An 18,229-nucleotide genomic window follows, 5' to 3' on the forward strand; every position below is an offset into this window, starting at 1 on the left:
GAAAGTAGAGCGTGTTAAAATAGTACCTAACAGCATGCATTTTTGCACCTGAGTTTTATTACACCTGCAGTGCTTCCTTAGGACTTTCTTTCCTTAAAAAAGTTTTATTTTTTATATAGGGTTTTATTTAGTGATAAACATCAAAAGTCGTTCTAAATTGTTACAACAGTGATACAAAGCTGTACAATGATCGTGTCCCTTAACCTACAAAAGATATTAAAAACATTTAGGTCAAGTAGGTAACCGGTACCCACTCATAAAACATCCTGCGCCTACACTATCCCATGAACCATGTCACCTCCTTGTTTCACTTACAAACGTGATAATCTGCGTCCAAACTTTAGCCTCCGACACGCAACATTAATATGTCACTTGTTAACTTCGCTACCCATTATACTAAAGCTGACTTATGACTGATCCCAATATTCTATCCATCTGTGGATTTGCTTACCAGGGATAGGAATTTGACATTACTCGTATGGGGCTAATGTCAATTTCTATCTCAGAAAGTCCGTTAACAGATAGGTACATAGATGCGTGTTGTAATTCAAAAACAGTTGAATGTCGGATTACGGCCTCCGACTGCCCCTCGCCCTATTTCCTGCTATTCCTTTAACTTTATAAACATTGTTCGTTCTAAATACGCGGGGTTATTGACCTCGGTGTTGACAGGGGTGGCCACGATTAATTTTAAAATGCAATGGTATGTGAGCGTGGCACGCAACCCTACGTGAGATAGTGATAATTATTTAATAACGCATGCGAATTTGGTAAGCCTTGTTAATTTGTGTTGTTTTGGACGATTTGTGTTGAAGTTGTAGCATTTAATTAAATTTATTTATTTATTTATTTATTGCTTAAAAGGTACATTTTACATTATAGAAAATATAAAATGTCCAACAAAACTGTATACACAGTTTATCTGTTGGATCAGACAGACGTCAAATTATCATAATACGTCATTTAACATGCGCAGACATATGATAATGTACATGAAACAATTTGTTTCCTTTGTATGGGTTTGACTTTGTTAAGACAGGATGTTAATAAGCATTATAGCTTCTAAAAGACTACTTATGGCTTGTAGGGATTTCGATAAAACAGACACATGAGTCAACAAAAAACAAACTGTCGGATAAAGATGCAGAGAACTGAGCAAGTCAAGAAAAGTTTGTCACAAAAAGGACTTGCACAGGTTTCCAGCCAGGAAGTTAAAATGAAAAAAAAAAAAAACTATAAAAGATAAAGTTACCAAGGAGTCTCGTGTTCACTGAGAATCTCTTTTGCTCTATTTTTTTAGATCGTTTTTGTAGGTAGAAGCTTATTTCAAACTTATGAATATAAGATGATGCTGACGGTATAATAATGTAGGTAACGTTGGATATAAAAAAAACGTTGCTATCATATGAATACAAACTTCTTTTAAAAATAAGTAGATGTACAATTCTATTAGATCAATATCTTTTGGCAAATCTCTGCAAAGACCAGACGCCCTCGTCACGCAGTATGTTATCTTTCGTCAGCGAATTTCACATTTCGTATACTAACTAAGCCAAAAATTTCCCCTTTTGCAAGAAGCTTCCTTTTATAAGCGTTTTATATTTAATTGGGTTCTTTAAGATCTTAAGTGGGATGCTAAAAGGCTCCAAGCTTCTGAGAGTTTGCAGCGAGTCCAGAAAGCCCCTTTCAAATATTTTAATATTCATAACATGGGAAGGTTTTACCTGGAATTAGAAAAAAGAAAGTTTAGACTATGTTTTCTTTCAGACGTATTTTTTTCTTTATACATGTAGAGCACCTTTCATGCTCATTATCGTGCTTGTTTTCTCCAAAGGCATAAGTAGACGTCTTACCTAACATATTCAGCTACAGCTAGATAGACCACCTATTCATTTGATAGGTTCTTACTTCTTTAAAAAATAATAGGAAGTTTCTTTCTTCAGCTGCCGAAAAAATATTGGCCACAATAGAGACTATTAACTCAAGACCTCATGCTGACACGGAGGTCTTTACAATTACTAGACCAACGAGGAAGTAGAGCTTTACATAGTTTACTACAACATAATGTATTAATAAGCCTAAACGTAAGCATATTAAGCACGCTACGTATGAAATATATACAATAAACAAGACTAATGTTTTGTTTGCATGTTTAACGGATAGGAAAAGAATTTAAAAGCTATTAGCTGATAGGCATATCTGCAATAACTCACAGGTTAATATAAACTGTGTGTTAGAACATCAAACCTTCAGGAACCGCCATGAAAACAAATCTATGCGAAAATGTCAGACAATTTCCGAGTAGAGAGATCACATCAAACTCGTATATTTTACAAAACTTTGTATAAGAAGTTTTACAATTGGCCCCAAACTACATAATCCTGTATTATGGGAGCATTGAACACATGATGAAATTTAGACAATCACGCGCATAAAGACGTACGACAAATGTACATAGGTACTATTATGTGCGGCGCTTTCGCACCCTTGGCAGATAGAAAGGCGTCTCCATGTAGTAAAATTCTCTAAGGCACATACCTACCTTCCTCAGATAAGTATGTCTTCAAGTTCAAAATAGTTAGTAACGTTCACAAATTGCCTTCATACAATCGTGCTGGTTGAATACAATAGATCCATCAAGGAATAGTTAGTGCCTAATCCATAAATGGCTTCTAAACGTTGGGAACGTGCTTTAACCTTGGGTCACGGCGTGGATGTCTTCAACCATGTGTGGACATCTTTCAAAGGATAATCATTAGTTCATGGAAGTCATATTAATTCAGTAAAGATTTCCTCAAGATACTTTTCTTTACCTTTACTCAATTACAAATTGGCTACCAAGATACAGTTAGAATGTAAAACATATAAGTTTGAAATTGCTCTGAACTTGGCCTGAGCTGCTATTGAAACAGCTGCACACCTAATGCTTTAACTTCTGGGGCACCAAGACTCTAAACTCCAAGCATACCTTTATTTACCTACCTACCCAGACAGTTTTATTATCTTTGTCGCAGCCATCATCATTCATCTGCATACTTTTATATAGTTTGCTCGTTCTATGCTAAAATTTCAGTTTTTTGCTTTTTTTCGTGATTAACTCAGTACTATAGTGTAATGAATAATAGTTACTCCACCAAAGAAATAAATGAGAATAGTGTGCTGTACTCCAATCACAGAGCAAGATATCGCGACTTTCTCACCACAAAGCTTATCTGCGACTGTCTTCTAAAAACACATTCTTTGTACTGTCTTCGGTACAAACAAGACAGGGTTGTGTGGAAATAGAAAAACGCGGAAAAATGTGTGAAATGCTCTCTCGGTGTCGCGCGACGGGATTTTTTATTTTTCTATTCTGTGCATATGAACAGACGTACTCATGTTGCCAACAATTTATTCAGGATTTTACGGATATATTTTTTTTATTTATTTCGAATGGACGCTGAATTCTGTTGTGGGATTTGTCGAGTTTTGAGAGTTTTCGGTTTATTTATTGTGCTCCGAATATTTTATAGTCGTCGGGATTTTAAATTTTAAATGTAGTGTTTCATGCAAATATTGTGCATTGCGACTTTTTTAACTTTTTCATTGAATGAAAACAATTTTCTATTAGAATAAATGAAAGTGTTTAAAACTGCAGATAAACCAGATTAAAAACACTCGATTAACCAAGGATAGAATTCCAGCAGATCGTCTATAAGCACTCCGCTTCGCTTTTGTAAACAAATCTAAACACCACTCAGCCCTTATTAGATATTGTTTAAAAATTCAACTCAGAACTCTTTTATATTCTGACTCATGGACGGCCTTCTGTAAACAATCTACTTAATGAAACTGGCCGGATTACGTTAACCTTTAAAAAGGAAAAAGCGTTCCAAATTCAAAATACGTTCAGCGTGAAAGTAGTCTGGTTGTACAGACGTTCATTGATCACCGGGCAGTCGGCAACTTGCCAACGAAAGGGAACGTATACTACGATCCTGCTAACAATTTCACAGGTCATAAACACCTCGAGGTTACCACTCAAAATTAGACCAAAATTCTATACCGATAAGGTATAGAATTCATTGTTTTGATAGTGGCCGTTTAAATGGCTTGGAATTGGAAGGTGTTAGTATACAGAGTGTACACATCTAGTATCTAATAGTATTTGTAGCGGTGCTGAAAGTTGGGCGAGATTTTAGATAGCATTGTTCGGTCCCATTTATGGTTAGAACTTAGGAGTTTCTAATACGCGATTAATCATTGTTATTGTTGTTGTTTCCTTTGTAGATTAATGGTTTAATAGATAAGTACAATAAAGTGTATTTGTAAGACATTTAATAAAATACGGAGGCAATTTTAACTCTTGTTATTGTGTTTCTTTGGGCGAGGTGAAAACTAATTAATTATTTTGCAGGAGTTCTGTCTTGTTCTGAAGTTTCTTGTAGTATCAATACCGTTTTGTCTACGCATCTACTATCTACACATCATCTGCTATTATATCACATCTACTACTATTATCATAGGTATATACAGTGTCAAGTTGGTCCATTGATGCTGGTAAGATTCCATATAGACTTCCATATAAGCATTGCTTAACAAATTAAACTGCTATCACAGTTGTTCCATATTTTATCTGAATGTATAATCGGACTAAGTAAATGTGACTGATAAAAGGATAAATTATGACGACCCACTGATATTTGTATGCTTTATTATGATCTTGAAACTAAGATTTGCAAACCAGAATTTTATTAACACAGAAATCTTAAACGTCAAACAATAATCGCTGATTACCCAGAACTCTGGCGTTTTGAAAGCGCCCAAATCCGATTTCAGTTTAATAAGACCTCTTGAATTTTATTGTATTAGAAATCGATACGGAATCGAGTCGGAAGGAGGATTCGAGATGCTGAGACACCAGACTATGTAATGGTTCCGTTGAGATTCTGAAATTAGTTTGACGTCGTACACTGGAGAGCAGAGAATGAGGGACTTTTAGGAATGAAAACTAGATAAATAAACATTCTCTGAAATTGTAGTATATGTAATTGGTAAAACGAGTAAAAATACAGTTATTTGGAACACTTTTTCAAATATGTCTGGATCAAGGTTTTTAAGTTGTTTATTGCGATAAACTTCAGACGACTACTGAGAAATATCGTGGTAAAAACTCTGGAAATATAATCTAGGATAAACTACTTATCTCAACCAAATCAAACAGCTGCTAGGTTGCTGCTGATAGGTTCAATAAGATTCATAGTTTCACCATCAATATTGTCGCTTTGGGTCCGTTTTTTATGCTCTCAAGTGGAGTTAACCAGTAGTTTCTATCGTCCATCTACCATTAATATTCCAGTGTTAATGGGATCCGTTCTCCGCTGGTTGTCTTGCTCCAATATAATAATGTAAAATACGATCATCGGCTTGTTTTGAACTTAGATTGAATTTGAATTTACGGCACTGTTTATTATGGACGTGATAATTACGACACATTTACCAGACATGATATGTGATCTTGATTACGATTTTAATTTAAATAAATATAAAACTAGAGCTGGCCATTGACTAGCTCTATTCTGCGGTGCTGCCCGCACTGTGTGCAAACACGAAGTAAATAGACACCCTCATCAAAAATGTCTTTATTTCTATTTTATTTATTAAGGAACGATTAAAATATTTTCGCTGTACCATATTTTACACATTTTTGCAACCCTTTTTCGTAAGATTTTACCTATATGTTTTTTTTTTGTATGATTTTATATATAAGTACTTACGTATGATATACGCACTCCCAAGAGCAAATACACACACACCTTTACATGACGACGACATTCTTTTGTTTACATCATATAAAAATCACTTTCGTTGTCTTAACCCTCCAGCTCTGCCTCAAGGTGAGCAAAACACATTAAATCATGTCTTACATCATTGATATTAATATTGTGATAGAAACTGGAGTATTATGGATGTCAGGTAATGTGAGCCGAATTTGTTCCGTGTCATAGTTTGATTGATGAGGTATCTGAGGTTAATACTGAAGAGTTTGTCTGTCTTTCGTTATTTATTTTTAATAGGATTAAAAGAGCGTGATACAAGTAAGTTGTAAAAGTTGATAATTGATTTTCTGGTTTATCAATATTATTTACCTACGTTCATTGTTTTATTCCAATGACATTATAGCTCGACAAAATTCGTGCCGATTGAAATCCTCTATTTGTAAGCATAAATCAAAATACACACAATAGGCGGTATCGGAACACGGATACAGAGCTATTTTTAAATGTTGGTAAATAAATTGGGATCCAACAAAATAACTCAAACACGGAGCTTTTAGTCGAGCGCCATTACAATACAAACAAAAGAATCTCTGAAATATCGTTATCCGTGGCATTCACGCAAAATCCAGATGGTATCATATATTTGATGCACAAGCAATTTATTTTGATTTACATACGTCACATTCACATTTGAAGCGTACGGCGTACAGACCAGATGGATGCAGGTATAATCTCGTGATCCACAAGAGGCGAACATTGGTTTGATTAAAATAAACGCTGTATGTAATCCGAGGTAAACCATTTACGCGGGAGACGGGACAGGAAATCGAAAGCGGCCATATTGGATGCGGAAATGTGCGACTGGCGCCCATCTCCAGCCGGCGACCGGCGGTGATTCGATTTGTGGCACTTTCGGTACAGGAACGAACGATTCTTGGAATTATTTAATCCGTTTACATATTCGATGTCGCTGTGTGGATTGTCCTATTTCCATTTCTATTATTCTATCATTTCCATTTCATTGAACGTGGAAAATTTTTAGTAAAAAATATAATGGCAGGAAATATTGATCAAGACAAGCTCATACTTTAAGGTTATGGAGGGTTTAAAGCTAAGTCGACAATCGGATGATAATTATAAAAAGAGCCGAAAGATTGTAAGAACAGTAGAGCTGAAATTAGAAGAAGTCTAAAAATAATATGACTGAGTACGGAACAAAACGTACCTGATATTCTTCATAGGTAGGTACCTGGATATCTTTATTAAGTTCCGAGCAAATACAGGAACTATAAAATGCCATAACGGCTTTAATTCAATTCAACTGCACAGTAAGATATATTCATATGCCAAGAAAGTGCCTTCGGAACTTCCAATAGGAAGTCTGAAGAAATTGAGATTCCATACAAGTGCTTTGGAACTTCATAAACTATAAAGTTCACCCGTATTCGCTCACGTTATCGGATTCTCGGCACGTTTGCAGAACGTCCATTTGTGAATATTATGTACCATTATTGCTTAATACAGTTGCAACGTGAAATATGCATTTTCTATACAAAATGAAAGTGCTACACTGACAGTATTTTAACGATGTCTAGAAAAAACAATCTGTAGAGCAGCGTTTCATATAAGTATCTACTTATTGTAAAGTTGAGTTAATAAATATGAACTTTAGAAGTGTAGGTGGGTTTGTACTTGCACGGGGATTAATAAACTAAACTGGCAAAAACTACGCTTATCGAGATTTAGATCGAATTTAATTTGAAAAGTTCGGAAAGAAAACGTCTGCAGTTCCAATCTGATATCCCACCTAATACCTGCAGAGACGCCAATTTCAGAGTGTAGAGATTTTATATAAAAAAAACTTACTACAAAATGTCGCCAGACGAAAACAGAAAACTGTACTCAAAAGTTCATTGACCCCAACGTTTTCCGGCCAGAGACAACTGTAGGTGCTTATCCCAAACGTTTTCGCGTTTAATAATTCACTTAGGGAAGGAATCTTCGCGTACCTACTCTTGATAACTCCTTGTAAAGTTATCCTTCTAAATTCCGTAGTCAGCATGATTCTTCATGAAATTTGAGCCGCGGGAGCTATCAATTTTTGTCGGATTTTCCTGTACCCGTATTTGAGAGTACATAGAGCGGCGACGTGTCGTAATGGTGATGAATTTGGAGGATTATGTCTCCATTTTGCTGACACGAGCACATAACCGCGAGGTACTGAGTTGTTCAAAATTTACACTAATAGCTACTTTACATATCCATTATCTACTTACATAGGTACTGTAACACTAATGTGGTGCTGTTATCAGTTGAAACTATAATGTAATAATTGAATTATTTTCATAATTTGAGACATATAGTCTTAGATGTGAGCTTTAGTATTTCTATAAATAACTGCTATTGATACTATGGTATGTGTTCTTTATGATCGTTTTTCGTGTGCATGTGTAAACAGAACGATGTAGTAAATTATCCCCAAGATATCTTATACTTGTAAGTTGTAGAAACTTTCTTGGTAGTTAGACGAAAAGTTAGCTTTTAATTAAATGAGACAGGAGCTTCCTTAATTAAAACAGAGAACTCGAAGAAGTGGATAACTTAAGTTTTCGAATGTTTTCCACATAGTTTGTATTGTTCAGTGACGTAGTGGAACACAAGTTTTTTCTCATTAGTCTTTGTTTAGAAGAAGAGCGAACTTTTATGGTCAAGACAAGTTCGCGTTTAAAGGAAGTGCAAACTGGAAGATTGAATCTGTGTTGCTGACACAAAGTTAGAATGCGATTATTTGAAAAAAAAAAAAGTGATAAGAAGCATACCTATTTATATTCGGGATAAGTTAATACGCTCATATGCAAGCATTAAATATATCTACATATTCATGACAAACTTAAATTATTTATTATTGTAGTCTTCTCGACAATATTTATTGCATACAAGATCTGGAAACTACGCACTAGATTTTGGCGGTAATTTAATTCCGTGTATACTAAGAAACCTTTTATCATTCGAGACTTCATCTGTCTAGCTGAGTGCTGGCACAAAGATCTAAGTTAGCCAACGTTTAGTGCATTAAGACAGCTAAAAGCAAGACTCCGCCGTAAGGAATACCATTAAGCTTCAGACTGGCATATTATCATACATTAACTGTTCTGTGAGCTGCGCGCATTGTTACCACGTTTAGAAACGGAATAGGAACAAGAAAAAGATTGAGAGTTGATTCACAATCTTAAACTTAATGTTATGAAAGACACTTGTAAATTAGTTCGAAAGGGAAATTAGGCCTTTTTGAAATAAAATTATTTGACTTTGACTTTTAATCAATATTTTGAACTGTCTGCATTAGATTTGAAATTACTAATTAAAAGTAATATTTGGAGCCAATAAACACCAATAAAATCAAGAATGTATAATTTAAAAAGCGGTTTTAAGAACCGCATTCTCATAAAATACATTGGGACAAGGAACTTTTAACTGATTCAATTTTAAAGAAATAATGAGGTAGACCGTTGACCAAACTACTCCTTGCGGGGAACAACAACACCTGGTGTACATTGCTAATTAAACTGCCTCCGGGGTCTTGTTGTCGCAAGGACTCCACTTCTGACTCTCGTCGTGTACGGACGTGTCGCTCTGCGCTCGCCCGTTTACGACTTTTGTCTTTGTTACGCCCGACGTAACGCTCACCGTAGTCGCTCTGCCGACTACAAATATATCAATCTAAAGCTGCTTTTTTCAAAGCGGCGGACGATTATCCTGTTTCTAAAACGTTTGTGTCAAGTAAATTCAGTTGACCCCTTCTGGGTAAAAGCCACAGTTTCGTGGTTCTCGGTTGAAACCATACGGTGACAACGAAGCCGAGAGGGTGTTGACCCAATCACACCCGCCGAACCCCTTCAGGGCAAGGCAGTCAATTGGACGGGAGCTCGGATTTCGGCCTTGGGGGATCTCCTAGTCGTGCCTTGCATCTGGTTTGCTTTCACAGCTACACACCTGGTGTCGGTTGGGTATCTCTATACCCTTCGCACTAGACTGGCTAGGGCCCGTTCGCACAATAAGACTGGCGAACGGTTTACAAGCTTAGGGCTCACCAATAGGTACTCACCTCCCTGCCTATACCCAGCAGGGAGGGTTACACATCCCCGGGCCCATCCACCCGGGGAGATAGGAGATAGGTTGTTAGGTTTTTATAATTAGGCCCCCACCTCTTTTAGCTCGGTAGCCCTCTTCCCTCACGGGAAAATGACTACCGAAGTAATTAAGTTCTTCTTTGAGGTCCTCCTCAAGGACCAAGACATCGTCGCCAAATATGGCGACATTATTAGTAACCTTGATATCAAGGACCCGCGCCTAGCGCTATTGTGTTATAGATAACGGCTCAACAAAGGAGGCCGGCGCAGCTGTGCCGCGCCCCATTGTCGAGCCTATAATTGTCTCTTCGGGGAAAACCGCCGCATTAGCGGAAACGGTAATCCCCAATACAATGGTCGATGCCCAGCTGCACTCGACCATTGTTTCTAATCCCATTGTCTCACAGACAATGGAAATAACTCAGGCGAGTGCACCTGCGTCAAACGTCGACGCCGAATGCATGGACACCTCGTCCTCCCGCTCTGCCTCACCTGTCCCTGAGGATGCTCAACCCTCCGAGCCCTCTGACTCCTCTTCCTCCGACGAAGACTTCACCGTCGTACAGGGAGGTAAGAGGAAAAAGAACAAAAACAACGACAAGGCGCGCAAGACCATCGCCCTTGCCGCATCTCCTCTCCCTAGCCCGCCCGCTGTGTCTACAGCATCCCCCGCCCCGTCACCCTCGACCTCGCAGGTCGCTTCCTCCCAAGGTGCCGCTAAGCCCAAAAGCGCACCTAAAAGCAAACCTCCGCCGCCTGTATACTTACAGGACAAGGCGAAATGGACCGAAGTGTCCAAGCTGTGTGTTGATCGTAAGATCAACTACAGATCGGCCTCCAATACCGGCAACGGTATCAAAATCGTCCTCCCTACGTCAGACGACTATAGGGAAATAACTAAAGCGCTAAGAGCGAGGAACATTTCGTTCCATACGTACTCCCTCCCTGAGGAAAAACCTCTCCGGGTCGTCATTACCCGTATTCCGAAGGAAATCCCTTCGGATGACATTTTAAGTGACCTTAAGTCACAAAACATCCCTGCGACGCAAGTCCATAGGATGCACCGCGCCCGCAGCGGCCACGCCTTCGACATGGTGCTCGTAGTATGCGAGCCGTGTCCTTCCAAAATCCACCCGATTTTTAACATCAAATCGGTGTGTAATTTAACCGGCATCTCAATCGAGAAGCCAAATAGATCTGGCATTGTATCCCAATGCCACCGTTGCCAACTGTGGGGTCACTCACAGCGCAACTGTTTCGCCCAGCCTAGGTGCGTGAAATGCCTAGGCCAACACGGCACCTCCGACTGCCCGCGACCCAAGGACCGCACTCTGTGCACCGAGCCTCCGAGCTGTGTACTCTGCGGCGCCTCAGGCCATCCCGCCAACTACCGCGGCTGCCCAAAGGCCCCAAAAACGTCTCCCAAGCTGGCCAAGCGTGCAAACGCCCGCCAGCTAAGGGAAAGCCCATCAGCGAGGCTACCTACCGCTCAACTTCCCGAGCGTCTCAGCCCACAACGGCCCTCCCCATGGAACCCTCTCAACCATCAGAGAGCCTTTCCAACCCCGAGGCCAACTCAGCCCCAGCCAACTCCCGCCCCGGTGAATAATTCCACCGCGGCGCCCGCGAGCTTACCTCGCGTCCCTCCCGTCCTTCCCTCCGCGCCCTCCGCGCCCTCCGCGGCTCCTATAGCCGCCAAGCCCGCGCAAGCGCAAGCGATCGCGCCTTCTTCTAGCCCAGTATCAGCGCTCAGTTCTATGAACGTTATACTGAGCACGTTCAGTGTATTTACGAGCGACAGAGCTCAACAACTTTCGAGGGAGATAGTCGCCAGCAATGGCGACCTTATCAAACTCTACTCCGTTATGCAGGAGTATTCAGACGTCGCCCAGGCAGTTCAAAACCTGCCTCACTTTAGGAAATAGAAATGGATAATACATCCAAAATTAAACCCCATTCCCTTAGGCTTGGCTATTATAATGCCAACGGTATTCTCGGCCAACGCGACGAGATTTCCGCCTTCCTACAATCCCATAAGATAGACATTCTTCTCGTACAAGAGACCTTCCTAAAGCCGCGTGTACGCGGCCCTAATATAGCCAACTATAAGTTAATTAGAAATGACAGGATCACACGCCACAAAGGCGGCACGCTTATCTATTATAAAAGATCGCTACATTGTGTAGAGATCACTCCCCCCGACTTAAGCTGCATTGAAGCCTCGATCTGTCGACTAGCCATGTCCCAGCACCAGTCGATCACTCTCGTATCGGCCTACTGCCCTCCCACGTCCTCATCCTTTCAGTCCTACGACCCGATCCTTTTCACGAACGATCTCAGAGCCTTACTAGGCCTGAGCGACTCTGTAATAATAGCAGGCGATCTAAACGCCAAACATCCCGCCTGGAATAGCAACACTACTTCTCCAAGAGGCAGGTTGCTATTCAATCAGTGTGAATCCCTCAACTTCGATGTCATCGCTCCGATGCATCCCACTCACTTTCCTAATATAGTCGACCACCTTCCCGACGTTCTCGATGTAGCGCTCCTCAAGAACGTAAACTTACGTTTACATTCGATCGAGGTACTACACGAGCTCACCTCCGACCACAGACCGGTTCTTGTGGAACTAGCCTCGCGCTCAGGCCCACTCGACCCGGATCGCCCTCCTCCCACCCAGATTGTCACGGACTGGAGAATGCTAAGCGAAAGCTTGAAATCCTCCTCCGCCCAGTTAGAATCAATTCCCGATGAAATCAACTCAGTCGCTGACATGACGGGCGCGATCGGCTCGTTCACCGAGCACGTACAATCCACCGTGGACAAGTGTTCACGAAGAGTTGAAGCGACGAGCTTTCATCGCTTCAAGCTCCCGGATGACGTGCGTGCTCTGGTGACCGAGAAGAACGCGGCTGTCCGTGCCTACAGTACTTTTCCTGCGACGCTAACAAGTCTCACATGCGTAACTTACAGCGTGCTGTAAAGGAACGCCTTGCTGAGATGCGTCAAACGCGCTGGGACAAGACGCTGAGCGAACTCGAGCCGACTCATCAAGCCTTCTGGCAGCTTCAAAGGAAACTCAAATCCGATGAAGTAGCTTCCACCCCGCCGATCAAACGCCCCGACAATTCCATCGCCTTCGAGGACGATGAAAAGCGGAATGTCTGGCCGACAGCCTCGAGGCTCAATGCTCGCCTAGTACCCAACCGGTCGACCCGGCTCACCTACTAAAGGTCGAAGCCGAGGTCGAGCGCAGATCCTCCCTACCACCGCAAGAAGACCCCGACGATCCCTTGCCTCCCGTCACTCCAGACGAAGTGGCAGAGATCATCAAACGTCTCAAACCCCGTAAAGCTCCGGGCCCAGATAGAATAACCAATAAAGTGTTCAAAATCCTACCCGCTTCCCTCGTAATGCTCATGACCGCGATCTTCAATTGCGCCATGACCCATAACCTGTTCCCACAGGCATGGAAAGAGGCAACCGTAATCGGTATTCCCAAACCCGGTAAACCAAAATCAGACCCGTCCAGCTATCGCCCTATCAGTTTACTCAATGTGTTCGGCAAGATCTACGAGATACTTATCTATAAGCGTCTCAAAGATTACGTCGAAGCAAAGAGTCTTATTCCATTAGAACAGTTTGGTTTTCGAACCCATCACTCTTGTGTCCAACAAGTCCACCGCATCGTGGAAGGTGTGAGCCACGGATTCCAACGTGGCCAACTCACCGGCACGATTCTCTTCGATATAGCAAAGGCATTCGACAAAGTCTGGCACAAAGGCTTGATTTACAAGCTTTACCAACTCGGTGTCCCAGACCGTCTCGTCGTCATCTTACGAGACTTTTTGTCGAATCGCACCTTTCGCTATCGCATAGACGGCACTCTTTCTTCGGCCCACCCTATAAAAGCTGGCGTCCCACAAGGCTCGGTACTCTCCCCCATCCTCTTCACGCTATACACTAGCGATATTCCTAAGAACAAGCATGTGCAATTAGCCCTATTCGCCGACGACACGGCAATCTACTGCTCAGGCCTCAGCCCAGCCGCCATAGTGAGACATCTCCAAGCCTATTGCAACACCCTAGGTGTCTGGACTAGGCTATGGAGAATCGAACTCCACCCCGACAAAAGCCAGGCCATACTCTTTTCGAGCCCCGCCGTAGGCTTCCTCCCGCGCCCCGTCAGTCACCATGTTTGGTAGGCCGATTCCTTGGAAGGAGCATGCCAAATATCTAGGTGTAATCTTAGACCAGCGCCTCTCATTCGCCGAGCACATACGTAAGGTGCGCTCTAGAGCAGCCTTTGTGTACGGCAGATTGCACTTCTTGCTCAATTCAAAGAGCAAATTATCTCTTAAATCCAAGTTACGCCTCTACGGATCGTGCATACGCCCCATCATGATGTATGCTTGCCCTGTGTTCGCACAGGCAAGCCATCGCCTCCTTCACAGAATGCAAGCCCTTCAAAACCGTGCCTTACGGAAAATCACAGGAGCTCCCTATTATGTTCGAAATGAGATTCTTCATGTCGACTTAAAATCCCTACCATCCGCCAGTATATGAAGCGTGCCGCCATACGGTACTTCGAACGCGCTGAGAAACACGATAACTCACTTATCGTGTCAGCCAGTAATTACACTCCCTCCCGCATCAGTAGGATTCGCCGCCCTAGGCATGCCCTTCTAGAACCTGACGATGAGATAACTGTCCTCCAAGAGAGTAGTAAACTCACTAGCACCCTATACAAACACAAACCGCGTTCGTACAAACCTCGCCGCCGAGGTCCGCCGCGACGTCCCGTTCTCTGTCCTCCCGACCCTTGCTCATCGAGCCAGCCCGCGAGCTGAGCCAGTAGCTTTAAATTCCCCATTTAATAATAATGATCATATGATCCAGCCTGTCCCTTTGCTGCCTCCCCAGCGACGCCCTAAGCCGAGGTCCGACCCCACAGGGGGTACCCTTAGCGCAGTCGCTTAGTTTATAAGTTGTTTTACGCCCCTGGCTGGAGGCCTTAAATTCTAGGCATCCACAGGGAAAAGTCCGGTTAAGCAGTACACGGCCTCCTAGGCTGAACTGCGAGATGCCATACCAAAAAAAAATTGTTGTCGCAAGCCCGGCTGGCCGACTCTGTGCCAATACACACATCAACGAGCTACCTAGGCATCTGTAAGGAAACCTGCGACGTAGTAATTCATACATGGGGAAGCACATTGTGGAGTACCTAGACACACAAACAAAGTTTCATGCGTACAAAATCGTTTTCCTAGCGGGTATTGTTAACGTAACTTGTATCAATCTCCACATATAGGGAAGTCTTCCCTTTGCAGTCTTGTTCGTATGTTTCCAAATCCCCCACATACTCATCATCATCTGCTTAGCCTTTTCCCAACTATGTTGGGATCAGTTTCCCCCATATTCAAATTTGTATTATTAGGTACTACATATATGCTGACACTTCCCCGGACCCAAACGCTGGCCTCTATGTATTTCGCACAACGATTAAACATTGCCATCCAAAATGCTCAAACACCAATTTTTTGATGCTGTTTATTAGTTTTAAGCTGTGTGTATATGAGGTTATTTTTAGGTGTTTATTTATGTAAATATGTGTCAAATATAAATATATTTAATTGTTAAATATAATTAATATTTCCTAAATGCTGTGGTTTTAAAAGTCTTTTTCTTACATTGTTACAGTTGCTACTCAATCCCCGCCAACAACATGTCGGGAGGTTCTCACGTGTCCCGCGCCACATTCGGCGGGGCTGACTCCGAGATATCTGGCGGCAGCGCTCCGCCACTCCCGAGTCCTGCCTCTGCGGGGGCTGCGCTGGTGTCCCCGGAGACGCTAAGCCGGCACAGTAGCCCTCCGCCCCTGCCGCCGCACCCGTCTCACCAGCAACCAGCACCCTCTTGCTCCTCACATCGCGTTCACCTGGAATCTCCAATGAGGTAAGAAAACCATTCTTTACTCTTCGGTACGCTTACTAATCACAAACAAAAAAGACTCAAAGATATTGAAAGTAAGAAATTGATAAAGAAAGTGTGTACAAAAAAGACGCATCGACACTTCTATACTATTATTACAAAGAGATTTGCCATTCGATTAGGTACTTTCTTCATTAGAATGCTGCATTATTTTATCGATAACTACAAGAAACAGCTAAAAAATCATATTTATTTACTTTTTTGTTTTAAACTTATAATTTTTATTGTAAATGCAATATTTGCCCGTAACTCTTAACAAAACCATGGTGCCTTGCCACGTTCTCGAAAAATGTGGTGTTATATTCCATTTTCGTTTTGATTTACGAGTTACTTACCTTCAGCGGCAGTGTTGATAAACTCGCCTTAGAATTGAAAGGACATATTTATGGTGAGAACATGCAGCATATATTTCACATGATTTACTAATAAAATTATGTTGGCAGCGCCTCTTCATCGGGTCGCAGATGCCGCCTTGATAAGTTATTACATTAATTAATTTTGCGCGAAGTAATTTCCGTATAACGTGATTTTATGTCCAACCTTCTAAACTAGAGCTTGGAACATTGCTGGTGTTTCAATATCCTAATGAAGGTATCTTTACCTGTTTCGTTTAGTTTTCTTTGATCTATTTCCTGTATAACATTTCTCGGAAAACGTGTAAAAGCTTGTTCATATTTAGAATATCACTTCCTAGAAGTTTGTTCATTCGTGGCGGAACTGTATCCGTTTTATGTATCCAGTTGATACAAATAGACATCGTGCCAGATCACTTTGAATCCATTCACGAAACTAGAGATAGAATTTAAACTCAAAAGCAGGAATCGCCCTCAAACTTCAAGTTCAAATAATGAAGAACGGTTATCTCAGGAATTGTTGGAGAAACTTGTCTGTAACAAGAACTATTTAGTTGTGAAGTAATTGTTTGGAAGCAATGCATCTTCCTTTACCGGTTACGAAGTTTTAGAAACGTCAAAAGTTCTTGAAGGAACTGCTGGATGAGAAAAAGCATGTTTTAAAAAGAAAAATGCATCGGGAAAATGCAGCATTTTCCAAAGCAAATTCTGATAACGAATGATATAAAATGAACGTTGCGCTACCGAAAAAGATTAAAAGAAAATCCCAATTGCACATTTATAAGCGTTCCCGATACCTATAATGCAGAATGGCTGCAAAACGAAAAAGAAATATGCACGTAGGAATTGTGTACATAATGAACATGGAACAGGCCCCAGGGGATTGAAAAACTGTAACCCTTTACTGGCCACAAATACTGTAACACGAAACTGCGTGTTACAGGCGACCGTACGATTAATGTTTTAACTTTAAACAAGGATTTCGGGACAATGGTCTTTCTTTTGTTTTGTTATTCAGTGGACCAAGTGTTGTCTACCTTAACTACTCTCTCTGGTTGAAAATAGGGAAGTTGGCAACGAGGAGAAAAAAGGAAAACAAATAATTTTATGTTAAAGTAAAGTAATCAGAAATGAATATTTCTTTAACGGATCACCATGGTGATTAAGCTGATGATTTGAAAATTTTCACGGAAATTGAACTAAATAAGTCTTTTTATTTTCCTTTTAAATAAAATTGGACACAGAATGAGGGTGGAAATGTACCAAAATACGCCTTAATTTGGTCAGTGGAAGTATTATTTGGTTAGTTAGTCGGGTTTATTTGGAAAGTCACTGCGTTATTTGGACAGCAAAGAGGGGTTCACCATGGAGGGTTAACATACTTCCGTGGTAGTTCTCATTTTGAAACCTTTTGTTTTGTGAATGAAGGTAGCTGTCGGTAGTTAGAAGGGTATAGAAGCTTCATGTCAATTATGCCTTCGACTCACGTGAAGAAAGTCATATGGTCTGTTAGAATGTACAGACTGTTGCCATTGTAAGTAAGGCAGTCTAAACAGTAAGAATGAATACGACAATTGTTTTCCTACATGAAACAATTATATTTTTCGCATCATGAGTTATTTCATACAAGTATTTACAGTACCAAAACTTGAACTGGAAATTGTTACCAAAACAAAAACAGTAAGAATGTATTTCTGTGTAAAATTGAACACGGTAACGTTCTAAATATAAGTATATGTTTAACTTTGTCGGTATCGATCGCGGTTACCATAGAAGTTAAATAATTAAAGTGCTGTTTCCTAGTCCTACTTTAATAAACTGGGTTGTTTTGTTTTCCTTGCTTGTAAGTGTTTCATTTGAAAAGCCGATTCAATTTCATTTATTTTTGACGATCTGTTCTGAGTACAAGTTTATAACTAATAAAAAGCAGAAAAGATTGTTCGAACGAGTTGATCTTTCTAATAATAATTGATGCTTCAATTTGAATAAATCATTC

The 18,229-nt window shown here is 41.0% G+C and overlaps 1 protein-coding gene across 7 annotated transcripts in view; it reads left to right on the forward strand.

The window, feature by feature from the left end:
- Window positions 1-18,229, forward strand: part of LOC110378445 (proton channel OtopLc) — a 79,505-nt gene that overhangs the window by 36,316 nt on the left and 24,960 nt on the right. For all 7 annotated transcript variants that reach the window (XM_064036490.1, XM_064036491.1, XM_021337700.3 and 4 more), the window contains one exon: window positions 15,590-15,844. In XM_064036490.1, coding sequence (XP_063892560.1) covers window positions 15,590-15,844 — 255 coding nt within the window. The remainder of the gene's footprint in view (window positions 1-15,589; window positions 15,845-18,229) is intronic.

Source organism: Helicoverpa armigera, chromosome 10 (genome assembly GCF_030705265.1).
Source record: "Helicoverpa armigera isolate CAAS_96S chromosome 10, ASM3070526v1, whole genome shotgun sequence".
Taxonomy (NCBI): Eukaryota; Metazoa; Arthropoda; class Insecta; order Lepidoptera; family Noctuidae; genus Helicoverpa; species Helicoverpa armigera.